The sequence below is a fragment of the Paralichthys olivaceus genome, chromosome 16 (genome assembly GCF_024713975.1).
Source record: "Paralichthys olivaceus isolate ysfri-2021 chromosome 16, ASM2471397v2, whole genome shotgun sequence".
In the NCBI taxonomy this organism is placed as follows: domain Eukaryota; kingdom Metazoa; phylum Chordata; class Actinopteri; order Pleuronectiformes; family Paralichthyidae; genus Paralichthys; species Paralichthys olivaceus.
In genome coordinates, this window is record NC_091108.1 from 45001 (window position 1) to 58206 (window position 13206).

The following is a 13206-nucleotide window of genomic DNA, read 5'->3' on the forward strand; positions in this document are numbered from 1 at the left end:
TTGATCATTTAAGTATAACACATTAGTAAATAAAAATATAATACATGAAATATAAATAATAATAAACACAATAACATATGGACACATGTCATAGGATTAAGGTCAAATTATATCTTCAGATATCATTTAACTGAAAAAGGTATTGTTTACATATCAGTGATTTAGTTTCCCAGCGAGTAAATAGTTTATCAGTTGTAAAGATTGAAATTGAAGTGTTTCATAGTTTCACACATTTACGTGCACATACATGTTTATCATATGACACATGAAGATTCTATAGAACATGTATGAATGAACTCTGTCATTAATGTTTAATCATAATTGGATCATAATGGCAGATCCTGTATCGTGCTGCCATCTGATCCTCACACGTGTCTCTGAGGTTTCTATGTTTTTTCCCGTTAGGTTTTGGTTTTTTTTGCAGTTTCACTCTTTTTGAGTTAAGAACAGAGGATGTCACACCTTGTTAATCCCTATGAAACAAACTGTGATTGGTGAATATGGGCCATACAAATAAAATTTTATTGATTGGTTGAATCAGAATCGACGTGCACGTTTCCTCCGTAAATTATCGTGCACGCTCACACACTCCTCTTCAGTGAACGGTTAACCATAACATCCCCCACCCTTCACCAGCTGAATTACCGTTTAACCAGGTTTGTTAACCCACAGTAGCTCCTGAACTCACCTGGACCTTCTGAGCTGAACCGAAACTGAAGGACTGAGGCCGGCGGAAATCGTCGCCTCTGCTCCGCATATGTCCTGGGAAGCACCGGGATCCACTTTCGAACCTGACCGGAGAACCTCCCCAGTATTCTCGACTGGAACCCGGCGAATAGACCGGGGAACCCGGAGAGTAAGCGCGACAACCCCGGGGTGAAGCTCCGCGATGTCCGGAGCCTCTGTACGGGGAGCGAGCTCCGGGAAAACCCCAGCTAGAGCCGGGGGAGGGAAAGCTTCCAGCCGGCCGCGGAGCTCCGGGACTCCGCTGAGGTCTGAACGGACCACGGTTCATTTGAGAAGCTGGAAAATATTCAGAGATTCGGAAGAGACGGGGAACCGCCGAGAAACAAACCGGAACCGGAAGTAAATACGCTTCTCCTCCTGGTCCCTGCAGCGACACCTAGCGGCCTCTTCTTCTTCTGTGGTGGAAGTTTTGTGGTGAAGAGTGAAAGTTAAGGGAAGTTGTTTCATACTTTTTCTGTATTTCTTACAGTGTGTTTATTGTATGATCATTGTGTGTAGTATTTGTGTTGTGTTTATGTACTGTTAGTGTTGTTTTTCTATTTGTTTTCCATGTCTCGTGGCGTGGATGGTGTCCCCAGGGATGCCGCCGATGTCACTGAGACATGGCGTCAGGCTGGTGCCTCAGCTCAGCTCCACGGTGGAGCAGGTGCTGTGGGAGAGCAGGTAGGACACAGGAACATTTCTTATGCTTCCCGCATGAACAAAGCTCCAGTGATTATAAGAGCAGAACTGTGTCACTCAGCTCATAGAATGTGGATTAACCATAGAGGAAGAGTTCCTTCGGGTTTCCCCACTGGCAGTGGCTTCTACCTCGATCACCGTGTCCAGTGTCCCTCCATTCATCCCCAATGAAGCTCTGGAGAGAGAGCTGAGGCACTTCAGGAAGCTTGCTAGTGGTTTCCACTCGGTTGGTCTGGGATGTAAAGATATGAAGCTGAAACATGTCCAGTCTCTGAGGAGATAAGTCTTTATGTTTCAAGACTCTGAACGAGTTAGGTGTCCGCACAGATGAAAGGGGTCGCCGCTGCTTCCTTCGCTGCAGAGTTGCGGGGGAATGAATCTTTGTCAAAGGTGAAGAAGAAAAGTGGTGGTGAGCAGGTTAAAAATGTAGCATTTGGAAAGGTGAAGGTTGCTAATGTGAAGTAGGGGCTGCAGTCTGGTACTGGGCAGCAGACAGAGCTGGTACAGGCTGGACTAGACAGCAGTCAGGTGAGTGAGTAGTACATTGAAGAGGAATATGATTCAGATCATGTTTTTGTAACAGCATGGTAAGAGACGTCACAGACTGCAGCGGGGAAAGGTCTAAAGAGCTAAGAAAATGAAAACTTGTAAATGAATTAACTATGATCATGCAACAGTGTGTGTTTTCTGTCTGCTGTGTCTACGTTTGTCTTTTTACTTTGTATATTCTTTCCTCAAATGGCATTAAGGGCAGTTTCTCTAAATGTGAACAGGGTATAAGTGCTCAGAAAAGAGCTTTAATATCAGAACTTTTTAAACAGCTTTATGTTCCCAGCGATAGTTTGAGTGAGACAGACTGGGGAGTATGGTGTGGGGGGGGGCAGCATGTACTCAGCCATGGCTCTAACCTGAGTGCTGGAGTCGCTGTTTTATTCTCTCTCTCCTTGAATATGAACATTTTATCCAGCACAGACATCGTGGCAATACATCTTTCCTACCCTGAGTGCTGTGGTGGTTTTAGGCACGGGCGAACCGGGCGGCATTTTTTCATGTCATGTGGGGGGTGGCACGAGCACTTAGGAAAAAAAAATCATCTGCACCGCAAAACGGTTTTCTATTATCTATCATGTCACAGTGTGTGGGAAATTGGCAAATTGGCGCCCCCTGCAGCTCCTGCAGGCACCACTGCTTGCTGAGAAGGTGCCGCACGGTGCACAGAAGCTGTGTGAGAAGGGGAGGGGCAGGCGCTCGGAGGGGGTCTCGCCCGGGGGAGTAACTCAATGTAGAACCGCCACTGCTTGAGTGTGAGTCCTGCTGTGGGGGAGTGGAGAGAAGAGAGCGGCCGACGGCTGTTATCCCTCCAGACTCACTGGGAACATTCAGCTCCTGTGGAGGGAAGCAGCTCTACTGCAGCTGTGTGAAGGCTCTGAACCACCACCCCTTTATAGGAGTCAGGCACTCCAAATGGACTGAGGTTTTTGGCTCGGACTCTTCCCCCTGTGGCAGCTGGCGGGTCCTGTATAAGCCTCCTGTTGAGAATTGGGTGACTAAAATATAAACCAAAAAAGACAGACTCTAGTTTTAATGAACTTTATCTTTGCAAGCGCAAAACTAGCAGTTTGGAAAAGTTGTAAAAACAAAATGGTTTGGGAAGACTGGACTGATCCACTGTTCTGTCTGAGGGGTTTGGTGGCAGCTCGGCTGAGAGTCAAACATGCGTTCTTCAGACTGACTGAGAACATGGATGGTTTCAGGGCTGGGTGGGTGTTGGACAGGTCCTCACAGGGGAGAACCACTCTCTGCTTTTAAACTTTTAGCAGAACATTAGTGTTTATGTGTATATGAAATTATTTATCGTTCATTTCTTTCACATTGATTCAAATAATTAAGATTTTTCTTTAAATGTGTCTTAAATAAAGTTAGTTGAAAGTTAAAAGTCTTCTTCTACTTTTTGTTTAATGGTGGGTAGCACCTAACGTGTAAGGTGCATTACCGCCATCTAATGTGCTGGAGTGTGGGTCTAAGGAAACATAATAAAAACCTTGAATCCTGTTCACTAATCTAGTTTATTTTAAAAACTCAAACTTTATATTTCCCCTTCATCAACCCTGAACAGATTCTTTGGGTTTTACTCGTTCCCTCAGCTGCTTCTCTTTCTCTTTATATTTCTGATGTTCCACAGTTTTTTCCCCTGAGCCACATTCACACTGATGGATCCTATTGAATTATTGTTGTGTTTAATCCTGTGAGTCCTGATCTTAACCTTGATATGACTGTTTGCTCTCTACTGTTTTAAAGATTGTTTTAATTCATCCCACTTTTTGTTTTATTTTATATAGATGATCCCTTTCCTCCCTCCTTGTTTTTTCAAGTCAGTCATGATGTTGCTCCTAATGACTGCTATAGCTTCTGCCTCTCGGAAAGCTCCCTCCATAACTCTCTCCTGGTTTAAAGGAGGTGAATCTACTATTTCATTGCCTTCAAAGCTCAGTGAGCTTCGATCCACATGAACTGACTTCTGTTTGATGTTGTCTGAACAGTGTCTTTTATATTTCATACAGAATATCTGCTCTGCTGTCAGATGAGGGTAAGGGGTTAGTGGGTTAGTCAGAACTTGTCTTGTAATGTATCAGTGTGTCCGCTGAGGGGCGCTATTTTTTAAGACAGAGAGTTCACACCATTCACACACACAAACACACACAGTAATGAACATGTGAACTCTTCCTCCTCCTGATGACGTCACACTGAATACAATCTAAAACTAATGATACTAATTATAAAAGTCATGATAATTATATTATATAATTATTTTAAATCATTTGGCTTCACTTTTATTTTTCTGAAAAAATCTGAAATCTTTTCTTACTGAAACATTATCAATCAATCATTCCTCATAAGTGAAACCTGATCAGATATGAATGAACTTTTTAATCTTCCTGTTTGATGATGTCACGCCACTGACACAGATGAGTCGTTGGTCGTCCTGACGACTGAACTTGGACTGAGTGAAGCTGTGGGTGTGATGAAGAGTCACAGTCTGTGGTGGAGGTGGTGTCAAGGTGATCAGGCCTTCCCTCAGCACTGACGTGTCTTGCCGTAAAAAATAGATCCTTCTCTCTGATTCATATGACGACTCCTCTCATCGCGTTTCTCTTCACACCAGCGCATCTCCATCACAGAAACTAAAATACAACTTCTTTAGTGAGGTGATGAAAAGAACCTCAAAACAAACATTTACATTCATCAATACTTTTTTTTAAATTTAATTCAATTCACTCATATTCTATGATTTATACATTTTTTTCAATTTAACATTTCTTTAAAAGATGATCTGACAGAGATTAAACTGAGATTAAAACTAATATTCTTCTGAGGTTAAAACTGAGGTGAGAATGGGGACATCAGAAGTAGTGGCGGGAGGATTATCCTGTGTTCAATCAGTTAATCAGATTTTATTTGTACTGTCTCATTTTCACAGTTTGTCTCATAGATCTAAGTTCAGTGTGTAGAATTTAGTGACACCTAGAGGTAAAGAGTCATGTTGCAGCTGAATACCCCTCGTCTCACCCTCCCCTTCCAAATATGAAATAGGTGTGAGGGTTATTCAGCCGTAACATGACACTTCACCACTAGATGTCACTAAATTCTACACATTGAGCCTTTAATGTGTAAAAGAGGAAGAAATGGAAAAAGAAGCTCCATGTGTCATAGGGTTATGACATTCTAGACCTCCAGCAGCAGAACTAAGAGCAGGTCCAAGATAAACCTGGGCCAATTCTAACTAAACCTTTATCATGAAGGAAGTTTGAATCTTAAACGTAGAGAAGGAGTCTGCCTCCAGAACTGAACCTGAGATGATTCCACAGGAGAGGAGCTTGATGCTGAAAGTTCTGGCTCCTCCTCTACTTTTAGAGACTTTGGGAAAACAGACTGAATTCTGGGAGCTCAGGGCTCTAGTGGTGATATGGTACGATGAGTTCTTTAAGGTTTGATGCTGCCGTTTTAGTAATGTAGGTGAGGAGGAGAACTTTAAATTCTAAATGCAATAGTAAGCCAGTGTAGTGAAGCCAGTACATGTGGTCTCTGTTCGTGGTTCTTGTCAGGACACGTGCTGCCGCATTTTCGACAAATTGCAGAGTAACGACTCCCTGCTGGAGCCTGATAAGAATAACAATAATCAAGTCTGGATGGGACAAAGACCTGGACTAGTTTTTCTGCATCTTTTTGAGACATGTCTGATTTTTGAGTGTTAGAGTTTCCTAGTAGAAGCATATATAAAGAGAATAAAACTGGGCCGAGCACAGAACCCTGTGGAACACCGTGGTTAACTTTGGTGTGCACAGATGACTCATCATTAATTTACTCAAATTGGAATGGATCTGATAAATAGGATTTAAACCAGTTTAAGGCAGTTCTTTTAATTCAAATGAACTGTTCTAGTCTCTGTAATAAACTGTGATGATCAATAGTGTTGAATGCTGCACTGAGATCTAACAGGATAAGGACGGACACAAACATCTGGAGCTATGAGAAGGTCATAAGTGACTTTGTCGCTGTGCTGTGATGAGTTCTAACACTGAAAGTCTTCACATGACTTTCCTGGAGAAACTCTCACAGCTGATTGGCTCCAACCTTCTTGAGGATTTTAGACAGGAAGAGGAGGTTGGGGGGTTTGATTACAGCTAGCTTAAGTCGTTTTTATTAAGGGCAGAATTTCTTTAAAGGTCCAGTGTGTAAGATTTAGATGAAAGGGAACTATTGGCATGTAGAATAATCCTCATGATGTTTTCACTAGTGTGTTTCATCTAAATTGTATGAATTGTAGTTTTCTTTGATTTAAATACTTTATATTTACATAGAAGGGATCCTCTCTACAGAGACCACCATGTTTTTACATTAGTCCAGACTGAACAAACTAAACACCTTTTGAGTTTTTATAACAACTGAAGCTACAACAGGTTCTTTTTCATGTTTGGAAGGAGAGGATTGGTGTTCAGCTGTAACATGACGCTTCACCACTAGATATCACAAAATTCTACACACTGTACCTTTAAGTAACTTGGTAGGAATGTGATCTAAGATACAAGTTTTAGATGATGAGATTATTGAGGTCAGCTGATCAAGAGTGAGCAGAGAGTAGCTGTCTAAATAAATAACAGGCTTATCAGCTGTTTCTGAGATTATCTGTGTTTGATTGTGTATTAGTTTCAACTGAGGGCAGGAGATTGTAGATTTTATTTCTAATAGTTATAATTTTATCGTTAAAGAAGATCATAAAGACGTTGCTGTTCAGGGAAGGAGGAATACTGGGTTGAATGGAGGTGTGACTCTGTCAGTTATAGAGCTGAAGAGAAACCTGGGGTTGTTCTTATTTTCTTATATTCATGTGGAGTAGTAGGCAGGTCTGGCTTTGTGGAGGGTTTTGGGTTAAAGTGGGAGATGAAGCCGCTGTGTCAGGCTGCCAAATGCTGTGGCACTCAATGCTGAATGAATTGCTCAAGATTAAAGTGAGATTAGGACTGAGTTTAAATGTGTCCTTTTTTGGACAGTAAACTATACTTTACCTTTACACTCTGTATTGTACATATCTTAAGTTATAAATTAATTACAAAGAATGCTGAGTGTCAATAAAGTTGGATGTTCTCTGCACGGTGGTCCTCCTTTCCTTACGCCTTACAACCTTTCCTTAACAACTTTCTTTGACCTTGTCACATTTTCTGTCGACCAACCTCACATTTTGTTCTGCCTGGCCCCTAACCACTGGCTCCTGATCATCAGCCCCTGACGTCCAGCTCCTTTACACACTGTTCTGGGATTGGACCACTGGCCTTCAGGTTAGGACAACCCACTCTACCTCCTGAACGCAGCTAAAATTAACCCTAACCCACCTGAAATTTACATCAAGTTTTACTGATGATGATTTCATATAGCAATCAGTTTTAAGTCCTGATAGCATAAAGGATAAAAAGTTCACCTTCAATCACAATACCACTTATTGGCAAAAGGAAACAACTCTTTTAACACTTTCATGTCCTCCTCCCAGTACATTGACCAAATCAGAACAGCCAAAAGACCATGTTGATTATTGTGAATTTTGTGAGTTCTCACAAAGCAGTAATGCCATGGCGGCTGGGCAAATTTAGATCCCTCTGCATGAAGACTTCAAGTAGTAGTGTAACTAGACCCAAAGGATTCAGATCTTTAACAAGCTTCACACATTTGATGAGATTCATAACCCATTTTGAATTACAATCATAGTGCCACCTACTGGCTTTAGTAGGTAATTCTGATATTACTCAGGTCGATTGAAACCATGTGGTCTCATCACCAATGCCAATTTACATTAACACCATTCATATAATTACGTCTTCAGATCTGTCTGTTATTTCACATTTGATAAGATGACAAAATATTAGACAATTAAAACACTTTGATGTTATCATGATTAAAGTTCCAACATGTTTTTAAATCTTTATTTACCACAAGTCCCACAACACCACAGAAGAAGAATAGGGTCATACAAGACGAAGAGAAATAGAAATCGAAATCTGGAAGAAAAACAAGACCAAATGATAAAATGGACAGTTATTTTAATGATTTAATGATGAACTGACTCACACACTTTAACTGATTCCCACTCATTACCTGACTCACACTCATTTACCAACTCAGACTTGTGACTCACACTCGTTAGCAGACTAACACTCATTAACTGACTCACACTAGTTAACGGACTCACACGTTAAAAAAATCAAACACATTAACTGATTCAAACTTGTAAAATGGATACTCGTTTACAAACCTACATTTGTTAACAGACTCACACTCATTCACTTACTGACTGTTACTTACTGTTTTGTTCTCTGTTGATATTTCAGAAAAATGTATACGTCTTCATCTTCAGCATCCACTGTCTTTGGCTCTCATCTAAATCATTTTAACTTTGAAGCTGGTCCAACATTTCCAGGAATCTTTACTTCAAAAATAATAATAATAATAATAATGATGATTATAATAATAATAACAATAATATATAAGATAAATGTTTGGCTCCAACAGCTGATTTAACAACATTTCTTCAAGTAACATTAGAGATTGGAGTTGAACCAGTCATCTAAACATCAAAAATAATTTTCTCACATTTTCTATGACAAATATAAACCAAGAAACAAACAATATAAAACACTGAAAAAACAACGGAAAAACCAAGTATGAAGACAGGAAACATTTGTTGCATAATATTCTCAGGTTGTTCCAATATGGAAAACAGTTTCTCATAATAAGAAAAACAACATCATCACTAAACATAAATACTTCAACAATCTTTTATGTGAAAGTGCTGATGTGATGTTTTTGTTTTCGAAGTGTTTCTAACTTCATGGTCAGGACTTTACGAGCAGCCGCATTCGTCCACAATCATGTTCTGAATATCTTTCTTGATGATTTTTTGCTCTTCGTTGTAGTAAAGCATCGACATAGCGCGCAGCCTCATTGGCACGCAGCAGGACTTGATATTTTGAAACGGGCCAAAGCCTCTCATGCGATAATGATTGATGACCGTTGAGTGGAAGGAGAGCGATGAGCTGCTAAGGCTCACCATGTGGTTCGGACAGTCGCCCTCACAGTAGTTGGCATGATAACCTGATGGAGCAATAATCCAGTCGTTCCAGCCAATGTCTTTGAAGTTTACATAAAACTGTCTTTTACAGCAGACGCGTATTTTTCCATCACACTCCAAACTACGTTTGACTCGTCGCTGCATCTTCTCCTCCTGAGCTCGGAGAGCCACCATGAGGAATGGTCGATGAGACTGATCTCGACCTCCTGCTCGCTCGCTGTTGGGAGGCATCAGGACATGTGAAACTCCAGCCTCCACACAAAGCGGACAGGAAACCTTCAGGCTGAGTGAGCTGCTTCCGCCATCCAACAGGTCCTGAACGCTGTGAGGGATGGGGAGGGTGTGCCAGCCGCTGCGACGGGTGTCCACCATCTTCTCTGAAACACATTCCTGCTCCTTATCATTGTCATGCTCATGCTGTAGCAGCCGCAGCAACACTTTGCGCTTTAATCGGTTTCCCTTTGACATTTTCAGAAAGATCCAGACATTGGCCTGTTCCACTACCACTGAGCCACTGCCCTCCTTCGAGATGTCAAAGGTCATCATGTTCTGAGAGTCACCTGTAGCAGAGAACACAGTTAGCATGGTAGCATATTAGCAGGAATGAACTTTTTCCATCAGCATGAAGATCTATCACAACCATAAACATTAATGTTAGTCTGCAAAATCAAAGACATGATCTGAATGATTAGGGTTACATTATTTTAGAGTTGAATGTACTGTGCGAAAACCTTTCACTGGATCAGTTGTTGAAAGCTTCACTTATTGTTTATTTAAGATTTGACTTTGACCTCTGACCTCAGTCTGATGATAAAAAATTTCAACTGACTACAGAGAATAAAACTTAATATTTTAAACAATCAAACTCAGATTTTCTCTTGAATTAAACGAAATGTATCAACATCAACAACCTTTGAACCCCTGTCTGAACTTCCTTTCATTTGAATGAACAAAGAAAATGTCATTAACAATAATACAGTGAACTGGGCCGCTGCCTCTAAATATACTCAACATGAGCTGAGACACTAAAAAAAGAAGAGGCCTGATTTCAGGGAACAAGGACACTAGTATCCCCCCCACCCCTGTGTTTAATTACTGAGGCCCAGATTCATCTGAATGAAATTATTCACGGCCTCAGATCACGCGGTATTCCACCCCAGCCCCCATCCCCACCCTACCACCACCCCCTCGTTACTGTCGGCAAAGCTTTTAATTAAAGAACTTTTCAGAAGAGACAACTATTTATAGCACAAAGCATTTATGTACATTTATGTAAGCAAACCAGTGACAGGACAGTGATTGTTCACAACATTGTTCACGTTCTCAAGAACATGAAAAGATTAAAAGCTGTTCCACTAAACTTCAGTTAATGATAATCATTAAAATAATGCACCAGATGTGTTCAGGTCTGGACAGATGAAAAAATGAAGCACAGGCTCTGTCTGATGAGTTTAATAATAACCTAAGAACCTTTTTTTACTGATTACAAACAAGTGAAGAGAATGGAAGAGGTGAAAATAAATGCCAACCTTAGTCTCAGTAAAATCAATTGAATTAGATACAAACACCCTCCCTCATCGCCCCAACACAAAATCTGTAAATTAATATTTTAACTTTTAACGGTAACAAGAAGTAACAGATGTAACGGTAACAGATGTAACAGTAACAGATGTAATGTAACAGATGTAACAGTAACAGATGTAATATAACGGATGTAATGTAACAGATGTAACAGTAACTGGTGTAACAGTAACAGATGTAATGTAACAGATGTAACGGATGTAATGTAACAGATGTAATGTAACAGACGTAACGGATGTAATGTAACAGATGTAATGTCACAGATGTAATGTAACAGATGTAACAGTAACAGATGTAAAGTAACAGATGTAACCGTAACTGATATAACATAACAGATGTAACAGTAACAGATGTAATGTCACAGATGTAATGTAACGGATGTAATGTAACAGATGTAACTGATGTAACATAACATATGTAATGTCACAGATGTAATGTAACAGACGTAACTGATGTAACATAACAGATGTAACAGTAACAGATGTAATGTAACAGATGTAACCGTAACTGATGTAACATAACAGATGTAACAGTAACAGATGTTATGTAATAGATGTAATGTCACAGATGTAACAGATGTAACAGTAACAGATTTAACTCCAGAAAAAGGGACAAAAGATAAAGTTAATGATCAATTTGATTCATGAAATGCGCTAAAAAATCTGTTTACATAATTATTCCTTGTGGTTAGTGAGACCTCCTCAAACTGTTCTACAAAATACTCACATTTCTAAATTATACTGTCACTTTTTATTGTTTTTGTGCTGTACATCATGTGAAGAGCTTTATCCCATCACTCTATGGTGCAAATTGAAATTAGAAAAAGTTGTGTTCATCCTATCGGCTTTATTTTGTCTCACGGATTTTATAGATTCTTTGTTATTGCTGACATGTTTCTCTTATGTTTGAATTAATTATTGAACAGCTGTTCATTTTTCATGCATTACATGTTGACTATTTCAGAGATTTTTTAAGTAATCAACACAATCTTCAGGGGCCAAGATCTACTGTTTCTACTGTTTCTTCTGTTTCTTCTGTTTCTACTGACTCAGATCTACAGGTTTGCCTGCAGTCAATCAATTTCTTTTATGACAAAAAATCATTCAGCAGCTGAAGGTCAACAGACAGTAGAAATAGTAAGTAGCTAACTGTAAACATGTTCCTCTGAGCTGGTGAAATTGAAAGATGACCTGAAGGTTTATGATTGGCATTCAGACTCACCAGGCTCTGCAAAGATGATGATTTCTGACGGTGGTTCAGGTGGTGTTGGAGCCCCAGGGACCCAGCCCTCCTCCTGGATCTCAATGCTGCCGTCTTTGCTCACGTGGCCCACGTGCAGCTTCTTGATGGCGTTGAGCAGTGCGGCGCGAGGGACCGGCTGCGTAAGGTTGGGTCTGTTGCTCAGGTGCAGCATGTTGAGAATGTGACGCTTTACCACCTCGACCACGTCACTCTCTCCCCCTGATGAAGAGATGTTCCTCTTCATTAGAGACAGAGAGCAGGATGGACAGTCGGTGGAGGACACTAAATCGACCTCAGGAGCTGGAGAGATCGCCGAGGAGGAATTGACCAGGAGGATGACAGCCACAAAGAAGAACAGAGAAGACATGACAGGCTCTGAATCAGAGTCAGTAGAAATAGTAGATTGAATGTCCGTCTCTGCTTAAGAGACTCACAGAATCCCTCAGATCAAATCCTCAGTGACTCAGTAGAATCCAATATCAGTTGAATCAGTCGAGTCTCTGATGTTTGAAAAAGTGAAAACAAACAATAGAAACAGAGTTCTGCAACAAACTGTTAAAACCCATAAACTGTCAATTGGTCTATGGTTCTGGTCCTTACTTGGTTTTTAGGTCCTCAGACTGAGGTCCTCAGTCAGTTCCTGATTAGTTGATTGTTGCAGATCTGTTCCTAAGTCTAGTTCTCTGAGCTTCTGTCGTTTCTATCTTGTCCTGGTGGTTCCAGTCCTTGGGGTTCTGTTAAAGGTGGTTCTGGTCTTGGTCTCAGACTGGTTGTCTATGGTCCTGGTGTCCAGTGCTAGGTCACTCTTTCCTTCTCTCTGCTAAGATACTGTAATTATACCTCTCTGTCTGTTTAATCCCTCCCTCTGTCCACAGAGGTATTTCCCTGTGAGTCACACACACACACACACACACACACACACACACAGTGAGTAAACTGTTTGCGGTGTTTCCTCCTGAATGAACATCACGACAGAAGAGGAGGGAGAAGAGTGTCCCTGATTCTCATACCACACACACATACACACACACACCCACAGACACACTAAAACACACTGATGACTCAACTCAGTGTCATCATCACCTCACGTGGAGGAGAAACTGTGAAATTAATTTTTAGACTGAAACAAGATTTTCTGTTAAAAACAGTGAACAGAGCAGATGGACCTTGCACACACACGCACACACGCACACACAGTGACATCAGTAGGCCCTCTGGTGGTTGGAGTCAGATCTTACACCCTTCTCACCTGAGACGTGTCCTCTGATTCACCTTCTGTACTTTTGTCGTCATGAACTGGTTCAGACTTCAGGGGCCTCAGGGGCATTAAATGTTCA

At 40.8% G+C, this 13206-nt stretch overlaps 2 protein-coding genes across 4 annotated transcripts in view; both read right to left on the reverse strand.

Annotated features, from left to right (window-relative positions):
- mplkip (M-phase specific PLK1 interacting protein) overlaps positions 1-1101 on the reverse strand; it is a 1706-nt gene extending 605 nt beyond the window's left edge. The window contains exon 1 of the mRNA XM_069510971.1: positions 689-1101. Coding sequence (XP_069367072.1) covers positions 689-1015 — 327 coding nt within the window. The 5' untranslated portion in view covers positions 1016-1101. The remainder of the gene's footprint in view (positions 1-688) is intronic.
- Positions 1102-7852: 6751 nt separating this feature from the next.
- Positions 7853-12765, reverse strand: inhbab (inhibin subunit beta Ab). 3 transcript variants are annotated; one of them, XM_069511853.1, is made up of 3 exons: positions 12470-12765; positions 11849-12369; positions 7853-9606 (listed from the first exon to the last, which is right to left on the reverse strand). In XM_069511853.1, the coding sequence occupies exons 2-3, from the start codon at positions 12234-12236 to the stop codon at positions 8819-8821; spliced, it is 1176 nt and encodes a 391-aa protein (XP_069367954.1). In that variant the 5' UTR covers positions 12237-12369; positions 12470-12765; the 3' UTR covers positions 7853-8818. The 3 variants fall into 3 exon arrangements, with proteins under 3 accessions (XP_069367954.1, XP_069367955.1, XP_019963174.1); XM_069511854.1 differs by having other exon boundaries at positions 11849-12169; positions 12470-12763; XM_020107615.2 differs by having other exon boundaries at positions 11849-12765.
- Between the last annotated feature and the right edge of the window lie 441 nt (positions 12766-13206).

Coding starts and splice junctions, on each gene's coding strand:
- inhbab (XM_069511853.1), bottom strand. CDS start 12,236: ATGTCTTCTCTGTTCTTCTTTGTGGCTGTCATCCTCCTGGTCAATTCC. Junction 9,607..11,848: donor CATCATCTTTGCAGAGCCTG/GTGAGTCTGAAT, acceptor TCTCTGCTACAG/GTGACTCTCAGAACATGATG.